We start from the raw sequence: 21329 nt of genomic DNA on the forward strand, positions 1-21329 counted from the left end.
GGCTCTCAAGCTTCAGTTTCTTGAGGTGTAAAACAAGGTTAATAATACCTGCTCTCTATGCTTTAGGTTGCTATGAAATTCACAGGACAATGGATCTGAAAGAGGTCTGAACACAAAGATTAGCTGCATCATCCCTCCAAGTCACTCTGCAGTAGCGTTCACACAGATGACAGCAGGCTCTCCTTGATGCCCTAGTGAGAAGCTACCTAGATTTAGATTAGGTAGCATTTACTGGATAAGGTTTGCCAGAGCTGAATCCAGAGCCTCCCATACAAGAGCGTTCTTTCACTGTTCACAAATATGCCTTGCCCTGAAATGAATGCTTTCTCGTTCCACACTTTATTTCACCAGGGCAGCACCCGAGCACAGACCAAACCTGTCACAGCATCTTACCTTTTCCAGGCTCACCCCAGTCCTCCTGACTAAGGCTTGCAGCCGGGCGATAGTTTCATTCTCCTTGAGGAGCTCGTAGGAATGCAAAGGGGAGCCTGCGATGTTCCCGTTCCTCTTGTCAGAGACAAGCTCAGAGGCCCGGAGCCTCTTCAGCTTGGAGGCACTCTCACTGCAATGAAGGTTCCCTTCAGGGGGAATGCCAAATGCGATGAGAATCTCAGAGACTTCCTGAACAAACTCCAATTTGTTGGGAAACTGAGGCAAGTCCTCTGGCAGCTCAATGAAGTGGTTGTCAATGTCCACAAAGCAGAGGTTGGCCTGGCAGTCAAAACAGGAAGAGTGTGAACAACTCTAGAGCATTAAGGAAGAAACTTTAGAAAGGATAATGAACAGGAGAGGAAAAAGAAAACATCTGAAACGGGCATGTATGGGGTATGGCATGAAGACGATGGGGCTCAGGAAGCAGACAGCCTTGAGTTCCAATCTTCCCCTGACACTGGCTAGCTGTATGTCGGGAAAGTTGCTTAACCACTCTGATTGCTTCCTCAGTTGTAAAGTGGAAATAAATAGATAAAAACACTTATCTTAGACAGTGTAAGTATTATGTGATGCCACAGATGTTTAACATCTAGCACAAGTTTCACATATAGTAAATGCTCATAAAATGCTTGTTGAACTCACAAATTCCTACATTAGCGAAAAGAACACTAGGAGTGAGTCAAAAAGTCTATCCAGGGGCCAGCCCTGTGGCCGAGTGGTTAAAGTTCCACACACTCTGCTTCAGCCACCCAGGTTCACAGATTTGGGTCCCAGGCAAGGAACTACTCCACTTATCAGCCATACTGTGGAGGGCATCCTACATGCAAGGTAGAGGAATATTGGCACAGATGTTAGCTCAGGGCTAATCTTCCTCAAAAAATTTAAAAAAAGAAGAAGACTGGCAACAGATGTTAGCTCAGGGCCAATCTTCTTCACACACACACACAAGATAGTAAAGACAGAATTAAATCATCTGGTCATGAAGATCACCTGCCTCAGAAGGCCTGTCCATACAGCCAAAAGAACAAAGCACTGTGACGCACCAGAGGCACACAACGCAATCATTTACCCCGACGGTTCTCTTCTCTTTAGAGGAAAAAAAGCAGTTTGTCCAAGAGGAAACATAGAGGCAGCTAAAAATAACCGTATCCACTCAACAGTGCCTGGTTGGCTTTTCTCCCACTGCTGTGAGCCAAATATAGAATGTTTGTAAAGAATTTTATAAACTCCAAAGGCTATGTCCACAGATAGTGTAGATATACTCCTGGTCAGAGGTGGCTAGAGGAGAGAAAGCAGCTCAGGCACACTTCAGAGATGGGCTAGATTAAGACAGGAGCCTCTGAGTAGACACCACTAGCCATTCTTTGTTGAGTTGGGCTGAAGGAGGTAGGGATAAGAAGGCAGTGAAAAAGGAGGCCATTCAATTACTAGACTCATACAGTAGCCTCAGGCTGTCTCCTCCCCGCATGCGGAGGTCTCTGGCAAACAGAAGCAATTTGCAAACCCATCTCAAACTGCTCATGTACTCCTTTCCTCAGCTGAGAAGTAGCCAACTCCTGCAAAACAGCGTCAGGGACAAGGAGCAGCCTGGAAGAGGCACTCAACCCAAGTGATCAGTTTTCCTCAGTTAACCTCCTGCCTTGTTGGGAAAGACCATGGGAAGACTTAGGTGCTCTGGGGTAATGACAACATGGATCCACAAAATCCCAAAAAGTCTCCCAAATCTCTCTGTAGGAGGTCACAACGCCCCTTCCCAGCCCTGAGTTCCTAACACCAAATCACAGCCAGCCTCGCCCCCTAGTCTATCTACACGTTCTTCTCTGAAGGGCTCAACACATGGATAACTAGGAAAAAGCTATTGAAAGAGTATCCTGAAAAGTGGGGAAGAAAGTAGGAAAGAAGGAAGGGCCCAAGACAGAAAAAAGCGACACCCCCTTCTTTATTCTAATATCCTCTGCTTGCTTCCCCTGACATAGCTGTGGACGAACTGCCTCCTTCCTACACGCACACAATGAAACCCGAAAGAGAAGCCCAGACAAAGGATGCCTCACAAAGGCAGCTCAGCACTCTCACTTGCTCAGGGCCAGCTGAGCTCATGTGTTGGTGTACAAAGGAACAAAGGGCTTTTCACAGACTTCTGATGCCCAAAGATGGCGCAGCAACTGAGGAATTCTGATTTAGGGGGTTGGGGAATGTCCCTCTGGAGAAAGCCCCTTTTATTAATCGAATTCGCCCTACCCACTATCCTGATAATACCCCCTTGCACAGGCCCAGGTGAATTTCCCAAGTCCTGCCTCAAAGCTTCCTTCTAGCAGCGTAAAGACACCACACGAAGTCCACCAAAATGTTGAAAGCAGTTATCTCTGGGTGGTAAAATTTGAAGCAATTTTTACTTTATGCTTTTGCGCATTGTTAGAATTTTTTATTATAAATGTATATCATTTCTGAGACATCCCAAAGTTGTCTTTCAGAGATATTATCACTTTCCATTCATTATGTGTACCTTTCATGGGGCTTCACTCCTTGAGAAAGTCAGTTCTTTTCTCCCCAGTCTAAAGTTTCCAAGGGGGATACACAGACTCAGATATCCCAGAGGTTATCTGCTAAAAATTAAGGTAGAGGAAATCCAGCTATGTAACTGCCCCCACAAACATGGGATCTTCAGAGGGACAGTTTACATGAAGTGGGACTCTGCAACTCTAAGACTGCTTATTAAGTATACACAGGTATTCTACGGTCCCATTGCCACCATTCCTTCCCAAGTAGACCACAGGAGAGGCAAAGGATGCAGCAATGATGGGAAATATTGCAAAAGTGGAGGCCCCAGTACCTCAGAACAGCGTGAACTTTTGGTTTTCTCAGACTACCCGTGGTTTCTCAAACAGTCCCACTAAGAAAACTGCTAGTCTCCTAGCAGCCTCTTCATATACCCACATACATGAAGCACACAAAGACTGATGCTGAGCGATCCTGCAGGAATAGAACTTGCCCCAAGTAAAGCTGATGCCAAAGATGAAAATAAAACTGAGAATCGGGCTTCTTGCCTAGTGACTTATTTATTAAATTATGCATGTAGCATGCCTCTTTGGCTTTCCACTTTCAATCATTTTTTGTTGTCATTCTTATTTTGACTTTACAAAATTATAATTAGGTTTACTAGGAAGAGGTGTTGATATTAAATATGCATGTTTTTAAAGCAAGCAATAAAAAGCTCCCCATTCTTCAATCTTTGATACCTACTCTTCATGTATATTTTTTGGTAGAATAGACAAATACACATAAAACCCCAATACACCAACTCAATGGTTTAGATCTTTTATTCCTTAAGTCCTTATTTTGGGGTCCCACCCCAAAAAGCACAAAGCTATACAGAATCAAAGGAGCCAAGGGGGCGGAAATGAAAGAAGCTGCAAGGAAGACATTTTGATTCTAACACCAAAGGAGAGAGAAAGAGAGTAAAGAGATGCATTTGTCTATAATTTAATTATTACAGGTGTGATCTAATTATCAGGGGTTTCATCAAAGATGCTGCCCAAGCATGCCCAACAAGATGAGCGCTGCTCAGATCCAATTCCATGATAATGTTCTCTTCTTTAGAGGTACCCTTACTCATATTCCTCAGTTAAACGCAAATATCTCCCCCTCTGCAAAGAAATTTTGATGGAGAGAGGAAACAGTCATGTTGACTCTATGTATGTGTACTCCACAGCCTTCTTCCCAGGTCTTTCTAATGACTAAGAAATCTGAGTAGGAAAGCCCTTCCCCTAGCTGGTTTCATACCAGCCACAAAATGACATAAAAAGCTAGACCAGTTCTATCGGTAATTATAGGAAAATAAAAAGTAAAAATAAAACAATTTTATTTCAAATCATGCCTTAAATCTATGTTAGAACGAAGTAGGAAATAAACAAATAAATACAAATGATAAATCAATTCTTTTGATATCTGACACAATAGGAAAGAGGAGCAGGCCATCCTCACAGCAAGAAAAGAAAAACATTCTCTCAAGGCTTTCCTTATCTTGAAAAGAAATTTTCAAAGCTGGCTCAGTACCACAAGAATCACTATGATCAGGTCAACATTTACAGATCAACTGTAGCCTGTAAAAGAAAACCACTGATTTATTAATACATCTCTGACTACTAAAGTAGTTATGAATCATATTATGTACAATTTTCTTAAAATAATAGGAAGCAGAAGGTAGAGAAGTAAAACACAATTTAACATGTATGATAACTACTGAAGCTGAGTGTTGAGAACACAGGGATTCATTATGCTATCCTTTTGCAGATGTTTAAAGTGTTACATAATAAAAAGATTTTTCTAACAAATGTCTTAAAATGTAAAATACTGTGCTTGAAAAACTAATAAAAAGGCAATTCACAATAGTATAAACACAGCGATTACAATCCATGTATGTCAGGTGACAAAGATGACAAGTATTTCTGGAATGACAAGCTCAGCTAAATGTTCATTGTTTTAACTTTTCTCCTGGAAAGTTATTTATGTTCCCCCAAAATAAAAGAAAATAAACTTGAAAATACCACCCTGGGCTCATCCCAAAGCCCTTCCCTCCCCAGTCCTAGATTGGGACCAGGGGCATCAGCACTCAAGCTCCACATTTCTCTCACCTCTTGAGGCAGCTCCAGCTTTGACCGGTCATCCAGACCATTGGAATGCAAGCCCATTAGGTATGGAACAGGAGCATCTAAGAAATGTAGGAGAGAAGCCGGGAGAATAGGGACATAGACATGCTGCCATTGGAAAGGAAACATGAGGGCTGTAATTGTCTCCGCCACAGTCATCAGTCTCTGGTAATCTGGGTAAAAAAAAAACACACACACAAACCAGTCAAAACCGAGACACTTGCTTCCCCACATAGTAAGTTAAAACTTTCAACACAATGTCACATTTAGAAAGGATCAGGATAAACTTCAGGATACCTGAGCAAGGGTACGCTCAGAGTGTGATACCCTTGTGGGTGTCAGAAAGACAATCCAGAGACCTCAGTGGACCACAAGGTGAAATATACCCCCCTACACACAGGTCCCTGCTAGTAATAAAATTTAATATGGAAATACAATAGAAATCATAAATAGCACTTTGCTCCAAATACTAAACCAGAATGTTAAGTAGATTCCCTTAAGTAGAAAGGGGCTAGGGAACTGGAACAAAAAGAAAAGGAACAGTGGTCTGAGTCTCCGTTTAGCATGGAAGCCAAAACAGGCTTTTAATCACTCAGATATGTCTGTACTCTATAAGGAGCTGATGTGAGCTTCGCCTTCAAGATCAAGCCCAAGGAACCACCAAGCATGCAGAAGCTGGTTTTCCACACTAGCCAAGTCTGCCCTCCAGCTGTCAACCTCTCCTAATGGGAACAACACAAATGTATCATTTAACACTTTGATAAAATGCTTCCCTAGAACTTGAAAGACCTGAAAGATTGCCTTTCATGACTCAAAACTCTTGTTCTATGGATGCAAAAATCCTCAACAAAATACTAGCATATCGAATACAACAATACATTAAAAAGATCATACATCAGGATCAAGTGGGTTTCATTCCAGGGATGCAGGGATGGTTCAACATCCGCAAACCTATCAATGTGATACACCACATTAACAAAATGAATAAAAAATCACATGATCATCTCAATAGATGCAGAGAAAGCATTTGACAAGATACAGCATCCGTTTATGATAAAAACTCTAAATAAAATGGGTATAGAAGGAAAATACCTCAACATAATAAAGGCCATATATGACAAACCCACGGCAAATATCATTCTCAATGGAGAAAAACTGAAAGCCATCCCTCTAAGAACAGGAACCAGACAGGATGTCCACTGTCACCACTCTTATTTAACATAGTGTTGAAAGTCCTAGTCAGAGCAATCAGGCAAGAAAAAGAAATAAAAGGGATCTATATTGGAAAAGAAGTGAAACTGTCACTCTTTGCAGACGACATGATTTTATATACAGACAACCCTAAAGAATCCACTAAAAACATTTTAGAAACAATAAATGAATACAGTCAAGTCGCGGGATACACAATCAACATACAAAAATTGGGTGCGCTTCTATACACTAACAACAAAGTAACAGAAAGAGAAATTAAGAATACAATCCCAGGGGCTGGCCTGGTGGCGCAGCGGTTAAGGGCACATGTTCCACTTCTGGTGGCCCGGGGTTCGCCGGTTTGGATCCCAGGTGCGGACATGGCACCACTTGGCACACCATGCTGTGGTAGGCGTCCTACATATAAAGTAGAGGAAGATGGGCACAGATGTTAGCTCAGGGCCAGCATTCCACAGCAAAAAGAGGAGGATTGGCAGCATTTAGCTCAGGGCTAATCTCCCTCAAAAAAAAAAGAATACAATCCCATTTACAATTGCAACAAAATACCTAGGAATAAACTTAACCAAAGAGGTGAAAGATCTGTATAGGAAAACTATGAAACATTGTTGAAAGAAATTGAAGATGACACAGAAATGGAAAGACATTCCACGCTCTTGGATTGGAAGAATTAACATTGTTAAAATGTCCATACTTCCTAAAGCAATCTATAGATTCAACGCAGTCCCTATCAGAGTCCCAACAACATTTTTCACAGAAACAGAACAAGGAATCCTAAAATTTACATGGAACAACAAAAGACCCTGAACAGCAAAAGGATTCCTGAGAAAAAAGAACAAAGCTGGAGGTATCACACTCCAATAATTCAAAAATATACCACAAAGCCATAGGAACCAAAACAGCATGGTACTGGCACAAAAACAGACACAGAGATCAATGGAACAGAATCGAGAGCCCAGAAATAAACCTACACATTTACAGACAGCTTATATTTGACAAGGGAGTCCAGAGCATACAATGGAGAGAGAGTCTCTTCAATAAATGGTGTTGGGAAAACTGGACAGCCACATGCAAAAGAATGAAAGTAGACCATTACCTTACACCATGCACAAAAATCAACTCAAAATGGATCAAAAACTTGAATGTAAGACCCGAAACCATGAAACTTCTAGAAGAAAACATAGGCAGTACGCTCTTTGACATCGGTCTTAGCAGCATATTTTCAAGACCACGTCTGACCGGCCAAGGGAAACAAAAGAAAAAATGAACAAATGAGACTACGTCAAACTAAAAAGCTTCTGCACAGCAAAGGAAACCATCAACAAAACGAAAAGACAACCTAACAACTGGGAGAAGATATTTGCAAACCATATATTAGATAAAGGGTTAATATCCAAAATATACAAAGAACTCATGCATCTCAACAACAAGAAAACCAACAACCGAATTAAAAAATGGGCAAAAGATCCGAACAGACATTTCTCCAAAGAAGATATACAGATGGCCAACAGGCATATGAAAAGATGCTCAACATCATTAGCTATCAGGGAAATGCAAATCAAAACTACAATGAGGTATCACCTCACTCCCTCAGAATGGCTATGATTAACAAGACAGGAAACAATAAGTGTTGGGGAGGATGTGGAGAGAAGGGAACCCTCGTACACTGCTGGTGGGAGTGCAAACTGGTGCAGCCACTATGGAAAGCAGTGTGGAGTATCCTCAGAAAATTAAGAATAGATCTACCATACGATCCAGCTATCCCACTGCTGGGTATTTATCCAAACACTTGAAAACACAAAGGCATAAAGATACCTGCACTCCTATGTTCACTGCAGCACTATACACAATAGCCAAGACTTGGAAGCACCCTAGGTGCCCATCAAGGGACGAATGGATAAACAAGATGTGGTATATATACTGAACGGAATGCTACTCAGCCATAAGAAATGATGAAATCTGGCCATTTGTGACAACACGGATGGTCCTTGAGGGTATTATGGTGAGTGAAATTAGTCAGAGGGAGAAAGTCAAATACCATACGATCTCCCTCATAAGCAGAAGATAAAAACAACAACAAACACATAGCAATGGAGAATGGATTAGTGGTTACCATGGGGGAGGTGGGGGAGGGCAAAAGGGGTGATTAGGTTCACATGTGAGGGGATGGACTATAATTAGTTTTTGGGTGGTAAACATGATGTAATCTACACAGAATTTGAAATATATTACAACGTACATCTGAAAGCTATATATTGTCATAATCCAACGTTACTGCAATTAAAAAATAACAATAATAAAAATAAATAATAAGAAAACTTGTTTTAGGTCAGAGATCTTAGCTTGGAAGGGAAGGCTTGCGCTCAGAGTTTAGCTTTTCTTCAGAATGCAATTTCTAGACCTGTTTTATTAAAAAAAAATGAGTAATAAACACATTGGTGAAACCAATAAAATGAATCTGTTAAAGTCAAAATTTTAAAAACTACTATTCAAAAATGGTATGTTGGTTTCAGGCATTTAAGGACCAAGCAGGAACACAAATTTTAAAATCACGAGTAATATCCTCCTGGAATGGCTGATTTCAAACGAGCTTTCATAAGAGTTAAAGTGTTTTCATGTCCTAAAAACCCACCCCACCATTTAAACAAATCACAGCTTGGTTCATAAACGAGTTATAAGTAACAAAAAGCTTTCCAGGAAATGAGGAACAGCAAGTAGCAGTGAGCAGAAGCTGATACGTAGCAATTAGGCAGAAGCTCATCCTACAATTGCTCATGAACAAAGCTTTGAAAACTGCCTAACGCCTCGCTCCTGGCTAAGCAAAGAGCAAGACCTGGAAATAAGGGGGTTTTTCTGTTTGTTTGTTTGTTTAACTAGTAAGCAAATAAACAAATTAATGACTAAAACGTCATCATCTCAAACATTCTGAGTGCACTACAGGAAAGTGCTTCGTATGCTTCTTCAGGGAAACTAAGGCACTTGACAAATTAGTCATGTACCTATCAGTGGGTAAAACTGAGCTCAGAGATCTGATTGCCTGTAATTAAAAAAATACAACTGGTTTAGCAGAAGGACAAAAGAACATGAGCTTTTCATATTCACTAAAGACGGGGTCAGACGCTAAGAGTTCAACGAGAGTGTTTATCTCATTCTTCACTGCACCCACACGGCATTGTCATTCCCATATTACAAACTATTTAGTGAGGACCCCCCCCCCCATTGAAGCAACAACAAAAACACTTCCCAAACCACAAAAAAAAAAACCCCACTATTTCAAGGACTAGATAATCTATGTAGTAATTCAGAAGAAAAAGTATTTAGTCCTACATGAAAGTAAGCAACAACTGAGTAACAAAATCTAGACCATTGCAAGCTCTACCTTCTGCCTGTTCTGCAATTCCTCAATTCCATGGGGCATCTATACAATTTTGCTTATCTGTTTTCTGCTGAAACCCTTCTGCTCTACAAGCACTCTAACAATTATCATTATGAAGAATTCTAATGATTCTCCTGATGAGAACTCAGTTCTTGTATTTTTCAGTTTTTTTCTAGATATGAATGTCTGTAAATAATCTACTCAGGAGCAATAATCTTGAGAATCTCAAACATCACAAGAACTTATTTCAAAATTCAAAATTAAGATCAATCAAAAGAATGTGAAAGTGTGGGAGAAAGCCTTCAAGTGATATTTTAAAGCTGAAGATCTAGTCTTACTATGTCCCTATACTGGCTCTTAAACACATATTTTGAATAAACATTACAACGAAAAATCGCATCCCCCTTTTTCACTGTACACACACACACACACCATTTGTGGATATAAGAAAAAAGGCAGGAAGTACCAGAGGTCTTTCAAGCATGAGAAAACCAAAAAGCTTCTCCTTCCCTTACCCCAAGTCAATAAAGCAGGTGCTTTATGTGGCTGGCATTCCTGGCACATCTGCTCAGGGACAGTGACACCTCACAGAGGGTGAACCGACCCTCTAGAATAGAGGAGTCTCTGAAATGCCTGTCATAAGGCTCGCTGGGCTCTGGACCACTCCTCACGGCACCTAGCTGCAGAGTATGGGAACACCTACTCTACAACCATAAAACAGCCTGCCAGAGTCTGAAGGAAGGAGATTTCTTTGCTCCATAAAGCAAGGTTTTTCAACAGTACAGAAATCTAGTCCTGGTTTTTCCCTACTTCTCAGCATAAATCTAATCTAGCATCTGAAACTCAGCCCATTTATTTCTGCTAAAGTGGATAACTTTATTTGCCTCAGATTGAAATCCCTGAAGAATTCCTCATGATGTACTTGAAATTATGAGTTTCTCAGAAACAAAACATGTTTAGGGGGCCGGCCTCATGGCCGAGTGGTTAAGTTCACATGCTCCGCTTTAGCGGCCCACGGTTTCGCTGGTTTGGATCCTGGGCACGGACTTGGCACCGCTCATCAGGCCATGCTGAGGCGGCATCCCACATAGCACAACCAGAAGGATCTACAACTAGAATATACAACTAGGTACTGGGGGGATTTGGGGAGAAGAATGAAAAAAAAAAAAATATTGGCAACAGATGTTAGCTCAGGTGCCAATCTTTAAAAAGAAAAAAAAGTTTGGAGGTGAGAGAGAATTGCCTCTTTCAAGACCAGACTGCTTTCCATTCATATGGTTTGGTTTTTACAGATACTGGAAATTTGGAATTTTAAGGCCTCTCTGGTCTGAGTTGTGGGTTTCTTTTTCTCTACATTTTTATATTTTAAAAAAGCAACATCCCACCTTCAAGAACGGCCTAATAAACAATGTCTCAGGGATCCAGCAATCTGTGGTACCCACACTAGGATGCCAACCTCCAAGAGCTATAAGCAACAGGACTTTCTATACATTTTCTATACATTTCTATACACTTTCTATACACAAGTGCAAACAACGAAACCAGTATCTCCTTTGCTATTTCCTGCCTCTGTGCTCATCATTCCAAGAAGGTGAAACCAATAAATAGGAAGCAGCTGAAGGTCATCTGCAAAGTGTTTCAGCCAATCAAAATCAACTAGGGACATTTGAGCTCCAGGCAACTGTCTGGGTTCTCTCACAGCTCCCATAATGTCTAATGAGCAATTACTTTTAACAAAAGGAGATAATGCAAAGCATAGTGGGATTACAATCCCCAGGGTGGTGAGGAGGGAGAAATCAGCACATTTTCAAGACTTGTCTCTGTGCAGAGAAAGACATTAGACTTGGGATCACTCTACAGATAAGTCTACTCCTAAACAAACTACAGAGTAGTTCCTGCACGTCAGAAACTAAATTATAAACTGTCCTGACATACTTGCACTCCCGTGAAAACCCTACAAACAAGGGTGTTTCTCATGTACTCTTTGTGTTTAAGAAACAAATAATCTCTATGTCCTGAGATCTCCAAGATACATTATTAAATGAAAGAAGTACAAAACAATGATTAGTATGCTCCCATTTGCGTTGTTTGTAAAAAGCATATATGTTGTGCATGCATGACTATGTCTGGAAGAAAACAGGAAACAGTGGTAATCTCCCTGAAGGAGAACCAGGGACCAGAGGTAGAAGTTTTACGCTTAACTAGACATCCTTTTGTAATGTGTTAAATTTCTACCCTATGATTGAAATGTTTTCCAAGCTTTAATATATGAATTTAAACCATATATGTATAGTATATTAAAATTAATTTTAATTATTAATAAATTTAATATAACATATACCATAGTATATACATATAATTTAAAGAATATTAAAATTAATACATGTATACTCAACATTTAACATAAATAGTGCATTGTTCAAAAATATTTGAGAGGAGGGCATTAAAAAAATTAAGAGATTATTTCACAGGGGTAGAATTCTAGGTCAAAAAGAAAGGGAAACTTACAACTTTCTCCACATTGTTTGTTCACATATTATTTACTTGTTTTAAAAAACTATTATTTTCATTAGGGATACACAAGAAACTGGATCTCTGGCTACCACTGGAGGGAGCGAGGAAAAGAGATTTCATTTTATTCCCTTCAGAAGTGTTCTGACTGTGCACCTTGAGGACGCAGGACTTTTGCAGTAAAAAACTAATGGATGCTTAAGAAGAGTCGGTGGCATCTGTTCCCAAGCTTGTCTGTGCTGGTTGAACTTATTACTGGACCATACAATTTAACCAAATATTACGTAAATAAATGGTAAAATATGAAGCAAAAGAAAGATCGTTTCTCTGAAAATAAAATTAAATGCTTTAAAAGGACTCAGTAATGCAAAGTTGCTAAAAAAATACTGTAAGTGAATTAGGCATATTGTGAGGCAATTAAGTGCAAAAGAACAGGGAAAACTGCAAAAATCTACAGGTATGCTCCACTCTGATTCTTCTGCAAGGTTCTTTAAGTTCTCCTTCCACTTTAAAAAAAAAAAAGGTATCTAGAAAACCTAAGGGATGAATTATGGGTGCAGTTTATGCGAGAAAAACAATGCAGACATCTGATTAGTGAACCCATAATCAAAGGAAATGTCTAAACCCTTCATCAAAAGATTGGTGACTATACAAGTCATATATTTTAAGTTAAAATAAAATGTTCAATGGATGTATGTATCATTTTTAGGATTCCCAGACTTGAATGACCTTTTCAATTCTCCAATCCACTATCCTACTAAGTGACATCAGATAAAGAACTTCTGCTCTATATATAATTTTAAAACAAGCACTAAAAATATGCTGTTAAAGAAAAAACGCTCTTTATATGGACCAAAGAACAAATAAGTAGTTAAAAAAAGGATCTACACAAATTTTTAAAAAACATTGCTTAAAACTGGTAGTTCAGTCACCCCAAGGGTTACACTCCTAGAATCTTACAATTTCACCTGCATTCCTTTTCCCTAAGTGATGCCTCTCCTCTATTCAGAGAGCAGGACATGCAGTGGGCAACACCAGCTGTGAGTGGCGATGGCATGTTTTTGGAGGATCAGAGGGATTTTCGTCCATGTTAAGGCCTTCGAATCGTAAAAAAAAAAAAAAAACCTACTTCAAGAAAACCAACCTGAGGGGCTGGCCCGGTGGCGCAGCCGTTAAGTTCGCACGTTCCGCTTCTCGGTGGCCCGGGGTTCGCCGGTTTGGATCCCGGGCGTGGACATGGCACCACTTGGCACGCCATGCTATGGTTGGCGTCCCACATATAAAGCAGAGGAAGATGGGCACGGATGTTAGCTCAGGGCCAGTCTTCCTCAGCAAAAAGAGGAGGACTGGCAGTAGTTAGCTCAGGGCTAACCTTCCAGAAAAAAAGGAAAGAAAACCAACCTGAACTGTTTAAAGTACTCTATTAATAATAGAGACATAATCTACAGCCAATAAAAGGCCACTCCATTTTAGCCTCAGTCACACTCAACAATGCCCAGGAAGTTTTTGGCAAAAGCTTTTTCTTGCCCATGCTAAGCATGACTTGAGGTCCTGAGTTCAATTTGATTCTACACACAAACCTTCTCAATTGCCTTCAAACCTCTTAAAATTCTTATTATGGGTACAATAATCCATATTCTGGGAAATATAAGAAGGAGCTCTGATGGAAAAATGTCACCTTTCATATTTCTGGTTTTAATTCTCCTTTTCCCTCCTCTAAACATCACCAAGGCATCACAGGTACCTATATGCTACTATGCCTTCTAATGCCATGTCTGGTTTGGTTTCTTCCTCTCTGTTCCAAACTAGACAGTCTTCACTATTCAGCTAAGTCTCTGTTTCAGAGTATTTTTGCCAAGCTCCAGTCAAGACAGAGTAACTAAGAAGCAACATGACTTGTTCAAGTCTATACTTCACCCAGAGACAGGAGTCTGAAACTTCACATTTTTAAAACCAGAAGTTGCAAAGTGAAGCCCTCAGGAACCACATTCAGCCAACAAATTCTTTTGGTTTGGCCTGGGGTGTGTAACAAAAACACTGTTGCCAATGTTTAAAAATCAGAGATTTCATGTAAAAAATCTGAGTTCTCATGAAAAACTGGAAGATCTAGAAACATTAGGCCAGCATTCTCACAAGGAATTAACTGGAACTAATTAGTGGCTGTCCACTTCAGATGGGGTATGTGCTCTTCAATTCAACATAGTCTCCGTTATTTCACCTTCAAACTATATCCAGAATCTAAACATTTCATACCACTTCACTGTTACCTCCTCAGTCATGGCCAACATCCTCTCTCACCTGGATTATGCAATGGCCTCCTAACTGAACTCTTTGCTCTCCTCCACACCCTCTTTGGGGACAGACTCATAATACAGTAGCTGGAGTATTCCTGTTATAAGCATGAGTTATTCATTCATTTGACAAACATTTATTGAGCACCCATTATATGCCAACCACTCTTCCCATGCTTGGACTACATCAGTGAACAAAAGGCAAAAGCTCTGCCCTCATATAGGTTAAACACCATTCCTCTGCCCATGGACCACATCTGGAACAAACTGAGCATGAAAATAAACAATCATAGTAATGTATTACAACTTAGTGAAGAAAATAAAAATCTATGAGTCCATACAATAATAAACAAACAAACAAGCGAGAACAGAATGTTCTCCCTTATAGTAAAATGCCAATTAATAAAGTTAGAAAATCACCATTTTGTAACCATCATAGTAATAACTGATTCAGACTAGAATCATCAATGGATGTCAAAGCTATTAGGTAAAACTCTGAAGAGGAACAATATATTTAGAATTTCAAAGTGTCTGCCCACAAGTCACTTAATTAATTACAAAGGGAAAAAGGATAATTTTCCAGTTAAGAAACTCAGCAGACATAATTTTAACCAAGTGATCAAATAAACATTACCAAAAATAGGACAAACTGATCTCATGTGCCTTCTGTAATGATAACAGACATTATGTGATTCTTGACATAATGCACTGAGAGAATCACAACATCAATTCTGTGACATTCTAGCCAAAAATGTGTAACTTGAATCTAACCATGAGGAAACATTAGACAAACCCAAATTGAAAGATATTCTACAAAATATCTTGCCTGTACTCTTAAAAAATGTCAATGTCATGAAAGACATGAGGAATTGACAGAAAGCAATGCATGTTACTGGACTAGAGCCTGGATCAGGAATTATAAGAAAAATTATCATAATGGACATTATTAGACAATGGTGAATCTTGATTACTATATTTTATCATTGTTAAATTTCCTGAATTTGATAATCATACTATGATTATGTAAGAAAATGTCCTTATTCTTACAAAATAAAAGCTGAAGCATTTAGGAGTCAGGGGACATGGTCTGCAATGACTCTCACTGGTTCAGTTATGCTCACACACATAGAGAGACAGAGAAAATGATAAAACAAACATGGCCAAATGTTAACAATTGGTGAATTGTGGAAAAACGTACAAGAGTGCTTTGAATGCTTCTTGCAACTGTTCCATAAACCAGAAATTATTTCAAAATAAAAAGTCAAAAAACTTAAAACCTCCAAAGATTACGCATCTCAGAGTAACAAAGTCCTTACAATGGCCTACAAGACTCTGTATGGTCTGCCCTCCTGAAAGTCTCTAACAACATCTGCTGCTACACTCTTGCTCTTTCGATCCATTCCAACCACCCAGCTTCTTGAACACAGCCAGGTACATTCTTGTCTCAGAACCATTGTACCTCCTGTGCCTTTTACCTGAATTACATTTATAGAGATTAACATGGGCCACTCAGAGAGGCCTAAACTAATCACTCTACTAAAAACTGGAACTTCCTTCCCCAAATACCATCCTATTCCTTTTTTTTTTGGAAGATTAGCCCTGAGCTAACATCTGCTGCCAATCCTCCTCTTTTTGCTGAACAAGACTGGCCCTGAGCTAACATCCGTGCCCATCTTCCTTTACTTTATATGTGGGACGCCTACCATAGCATTGTTTGCCAAGCAGTGCCATGTCTGCACCCGGGATCCGAACTGGCGAACCCAGGGCCGCTGAAGCAGAATGTGCAAACTTAACCGCTGTGCCACTGGGCTAGCCCCACCTATTCCCTGTTTGTTTTTTTTTTTAAAGATTTTATTTTTTTCCTTTTTCTCCCCAAAGCCCCCCAGTACATAGTTGTATATTCTTCGCTGTGGGTCCTTCTAGTTGTGGCATGTGGGACGCCGCCTCAGCGTGGTTTGATGAGCAGTGCCATGTCCGCGCCCAGGATTCGAACCAACGAAACACTGGGCCGCCTGCAGCGGAGCGCGCGAACTTAACCACTCGGCCACGGGGCCAGCCCCGCACCTATTCCCTGTTTTATTTTTCTCCGCAGACCTTATTACCATCTTACATACTATAAATTTATTTAGTTAATCACCTCTCTTTCCCCACTAAAATATACGTTCCATTATAGGAAGGATTATCTGTTTTGTCTACCACTGTATCTCAAGCCCCTGGAAAACAGCAGGCTCTCAATAAATATGTACTGAATGAACGAATTTTATGTTACTTGTCAGGCTCATTTAATAAACACTTGTTTTCTTCTGATCTACTTTACTATTTTGTCCAAATCTGCTGCTCACATCCATTTAACCTCTCTTGTTTAATAAAACAATTGAGTTATAAGAAACAAACAACAGAAAGCAGCAATACATCCTCTCTTTCTCAAATATATTTTTGCAAAAATATGAAGGGTCATCGTTTGTGAATCCTCAATTTTACTATCAGGCTGAGAAAGGGGCAGAAATAACTTTGCAGAATGATAGGACAGATCTGATGGAAAGTGAGCTTCCCATGACCATCCCCTTCTGCCCCTCTTTTCAGCATCAATCAGAAGGGTCGTCAGGGGGAAGGGTTTCCCTCCCAGACTGGAGTACCTAGCAAAAGGCCATGATGAGAGCCCTCTCATGTTTCATCAGTTTGCCATCCACCACCTACTCGCAAAAGATCTGGGTTTTGCTCAAACTGTAACAGCCCTTGACCTTGATAGTCAGCCGCACGGTATCTGATATGGAGAGAAGGGAGGCCCTATGCAGGGAAAAAGCCCTAGTAAGCACTGACTTACGCTGTGAGTAGAGCAGGATTTGAAACTCCAGAAGGGCACAAGTAAAAAGTTGAAACACATTCTCCACCCCAAGCAGTTCAAAGACCTCTTTGACAGGAAAGTCGAATAGAGGAAGCTCATTAGTACTTGGTCTCTGGCAGATTATTGGCCCATAGACCCCGGAAAACTTCAAGGACCGGCCAGGAGGTGGGAGTGGCACCTCGTAGAGTACGTTGTATATGTAGCTCTCAAGGGGCAGTGGAGGGGGCTGAGGTGAAGTGACCGCCTGGTAAAGTTGTTCCAGCACACTCCGACATGCTTTCATGAAGGACATGGGCGTGATGAGGCAGATGCACTTAGAGACGTAGAGTGTGTCCCGGCTAATGTCGTATGAGTTAAAGCGCTGCAGCTTGGTCCCAGGAGTGCCTTCACCATCCTCCATGCCACTGTGGTCTCGGCCATCAGCAGGGGGAGCATGTAGGACATCATACTCAGCATTATGCATGTGGTAGAGGGTCTGCATTGCACTGCAGATCTGCTTGCTAGTCACCTCCTCATAAAATGTGAGGGCAAATCCAAATGTCCGAGAGCCATCCTCTCTTGTGATAATAAAGGCATGGAACTGGGGCTCCCTGGGATCAGCCTGGGTCTTGAATGCCAGCCCTTTGGGCATGCATAGCTGCAAAAAAAACAAGGAAACAAGTGGTAAGAACACTCACTGATGATCCTCTTTTCAGAACATTATCACTACTTATTTACTTACAGAGCACCTACTGTGCTGGGTGTTTGGGATACAAGATCAACGGCAAAATATCTGCCCTAGAGATCTCCGAACGGGAGATACAAGACATCGTACATATCTTACAAGACATGTAAGACATACAAGCAAATAAAATTATAATTTCTGTTATCAGGCTATAGAGAAGTATAAACAAAGCTCTAGGGGAACACAGAACAGACAACCCAGCCTGGGAACATCAGAAAAGGCTTTCTAGATGAGGTTATGTTAGAATTCATCAGGTAGATAAGGGAAAGACGGGTATTTCAGGGGCAGGAAGAAAATGCACAAAGATGAGGAGGTAAAAGAAAGCTAGGAGAATTCAGGTAGGTGGTTAAGCATGATAGCATGTATTAGGAGATGATGCTAGAAATATATCTAAAAACCAGATAGATGCAACTTGCCACCTAAAAATAAAATAAAGTTTTAGACCCTATCAGCTCACAAAACTCTGTCATCAATAAAACCTTCTCTTTTCATAGAAAAAAGGGTGCTCATTTCATACAAAGCAAGGAGATGACATAATCAGGATAAAGACGCACTTTTTTCACTTTAACTCAGATGGGTTATATAAAGAGACTTAGACAGCTAATCAAACTGACCTGAATCAATCAGTCCCCATTTTCTAGTTTTACACAAAGCTGGCTATACAAATGAATTACCAGCAGCCTGGGTTAACAAATACGAGGACCTACATTATGTTATACCCATTAGCCTTGAACTTGACTTCCCAAAGCCTAGCTGTTTCTAGAATATAGTACGTTAGAACAAAATAAACACTGGACTAGGAGTCAAAAACCTTGAGGTTCTCTAAGATTCAGTTTCCTCATCTGCGAAATGAAGATTCTATAGTTTACTCCATCTCCTTCACAGGGTTATTGCATGCATCAAACAAGATCATCCTCTAAAAACTATAAAAAGCTATTAAAAACTAATAGAGGCAGTAAAAAGATTCGGTTAAGAGCAGAGCTCTGGAACCAGACTACAATGTTCAAACTCCAGCTCAACTGCTTCTTAGCCATGTGACCTTGAACACATTACACAACCTTTTTGGATCTTAGTTCCCTCACTTGTATAATATGTGTGTCTATGCCTGTGTGTATTTATTTAATATTATCTACAAAGAGTATTCTGAGGATTAAATGAGTTAATTCATGTAAAATGCTTATCACAGTACCTAGCACAAGGTGAATACTCACTAAAGGTTAGCTGACTCCTAACAGTATTCTCCTACATGAGATTCTTTAAAACGATGAAACAAAAATACCCATTTCTGCCATATTACTCAGGTATATACAATGCAGACTGAGAGAAAATTGCTTTAAACCTCACTCATTATGTAATCTCAATGCTATAAGCAACCAATAGCTCAGTACCAACCAATAGCTCACTGACCCATTACTATGTATTTGTCTGACACAACAGAAACCCATTGTGACTTTTAGTATATCTGATATATTAATCAAAATGCAGAATCATGAACAATATGCACGCAACCCCTTCTTCAAAAATTGTTGGTACTGGTGGAAACTGCTACCACAGTCTGAACTCACAATCCTACCATAAACTACTCTGTAAATTATCTCATACTTGTAGCTAACAAATACTAACCATTCCCACTGCATCTTGGTCAAAGAGATTCCATTCTACATTCTCGGGATATCGTGCAAGGACCTTAGACTTGAACGTTCGTCTCAACGGTGTCTGCTCAAAATTTTCTCCTGCAAGAAAAAGAATGAAGCAAATCATCTCTAATTCCCTTGAAATCATGGGGTTATGAATGTCTGAGCTTGGTAGTCCAGCAAGGCACAGAAATAAAGGCAAAGGAGTTAGTATGCCAATCATCTAAGAATAGGAAAGGTATTAAAGTTATTAGGTAAGGAAAGAAGCTGAAAAAGTTTAGCATGGTTAATATTGGACACCACTACCAATCTTTACTTTTCTTTAAAATGAAATTATTACTACAAACCCAATGCTGAATCTTCTTGGAAGAGAAGGGAGAAAGCACAGGAATGATAAGGGATTATATCCGTCTTTTTTTTTCCCCTGAAAGCCACATTCAGTTTGCTTAAAGTCAACTGATATCATAGAAGCATACATGATTTTAAATTCAGAATAAAACATGCATTTCTATGATTTCTGAAAAAATACAAAGGGACTAAAAGATTCAAGAACACTGAGAAAGCAGATTTCAGAGTAAATCGAATGAGCTATTCTGTCAATTCAGAATCATTTGAAATTTCTGAAATTCTCCCGTTTCCCTCTTCGCCCTCCTAAAAAGCATTAGAGTATAGTGAAATAAGAACATTAAAGTGAAAAGAGGAAGAACCAAAGAACCACCACTTAGAGGAATACAAATGTGAAAAATCTACCAGTCAAAAAAGGCACAAGAAGGTTAGAAGGTCAAGGGTACAAAATGCCACTGGAGAGACCTATGTAAGAGCCACCAGAAAGCTTTGGGTGTTCTCAGTTTTGTTTTGTGTTTACCTTCAGTCGTACTGGAAATGAAAGGGCTGGCACCATCCCTGGCTTTAGAAGCCTGTATGTACTGGCATAATGCTATATGATAAATGAAATAACAGAGTATTACAATAAAGCAGCATTATTCAAACATTTTTGACCATGACTCCAACATGAAACAAATTTTACATCATGAAGCAACACACACACACACAATATATATATATTTAAATTTACCTAAAACAAAAATGTCACAATAATACTTACCCTTAGAATGTGTGATGCCCTCCTCATAACTTCTACTCTATATCATTAAAACCAAATATGCTAATTACAGACCTACTAATGGTCACAATTCACAGTTTGAAAAACATTACAATACAGTATATAGGATGAAGGGCTCAACAGATAACAAATTACTATAATGCCACTAGTGCTTTATCCAAAAGTATACTGCCCCAAATATTACTTTTCCTAAGAGGTTAGGGAATGGAGGACAAATTAAATGCAGCTAAATATTTCAAACAAATAAATTAGTAGGAAACATGGAAAAATATGTGGGAAACACGATCAAGGACAATTCAACTGAATTCTATACCCATAAACTGAGTAATCAAGGGCCTTAGGTACTGTGGAGGATAGAGATGGACCAGATGAAGTACCTATGCCCAAGGACCTTACTGTCAAATGTATAGGAAAAAGAATATACACCAATAACCATTTCACAGGAAGATGATCATCTGGGAGGCTCCAGATCTTCAGTCTATGTTGCCTAACCATTCAAGCGCACTTGCACAGGATCCTGTTCATGTGCTCTAGTTGA

General features: G+C 39.9%; 1 protein-coding gene across 3 annotated transcripts in view; it reads right to left on the reverse strand.

Moving 5' to 3' along the window:
- DENND5A (DENN domain containing 5A) overlaps positions 1-21329 on the reverse strand; it is an 86256-nt gene that overhangs the window by 34471 nt on the left and 30456 nt on the right. For 2 of the 3 annotated variants that reach the window (XM_023646025.2, XM_023646026.2), the window contains exons 2-6: positions 20534-20605; positions 19658-19767; positions 17290-17947; positions 5064-5251; positions 394-711 (exon numbers count right to left, since the gene is read on the reverse strand). In XM_023646025.2, the coding sequence (XP_023501793.1) occupies positions 394-711; positions 5064-5251; positions 17290-17947; positions 19658-19767; positions 20534-20605 (1346 nt within the window). The remainder of the gene's footprint in view (positions 1-393; positions 712-5063; positions 5252-17289; positions 17948-19657; positions 19768-20533; positions 20606-21329) is intronic. The other variant, XM_070274746.1, reaches the window with a different exon arrangement.

This window comes from Equus caballus, chromosome 7 (genome assembly GCF_041296265.1).
Source record: "Equus caballus isolate H_3958 breed thoroughbred chromosome 7, TB-T2T, whole genome shotgun sequence".
Classification (NCBI taxonomy): Eukaryota; Metazoa; Chordata; class Mammalia; order Perissodactyla; family Equidae; genus Equus; species Equus caballus.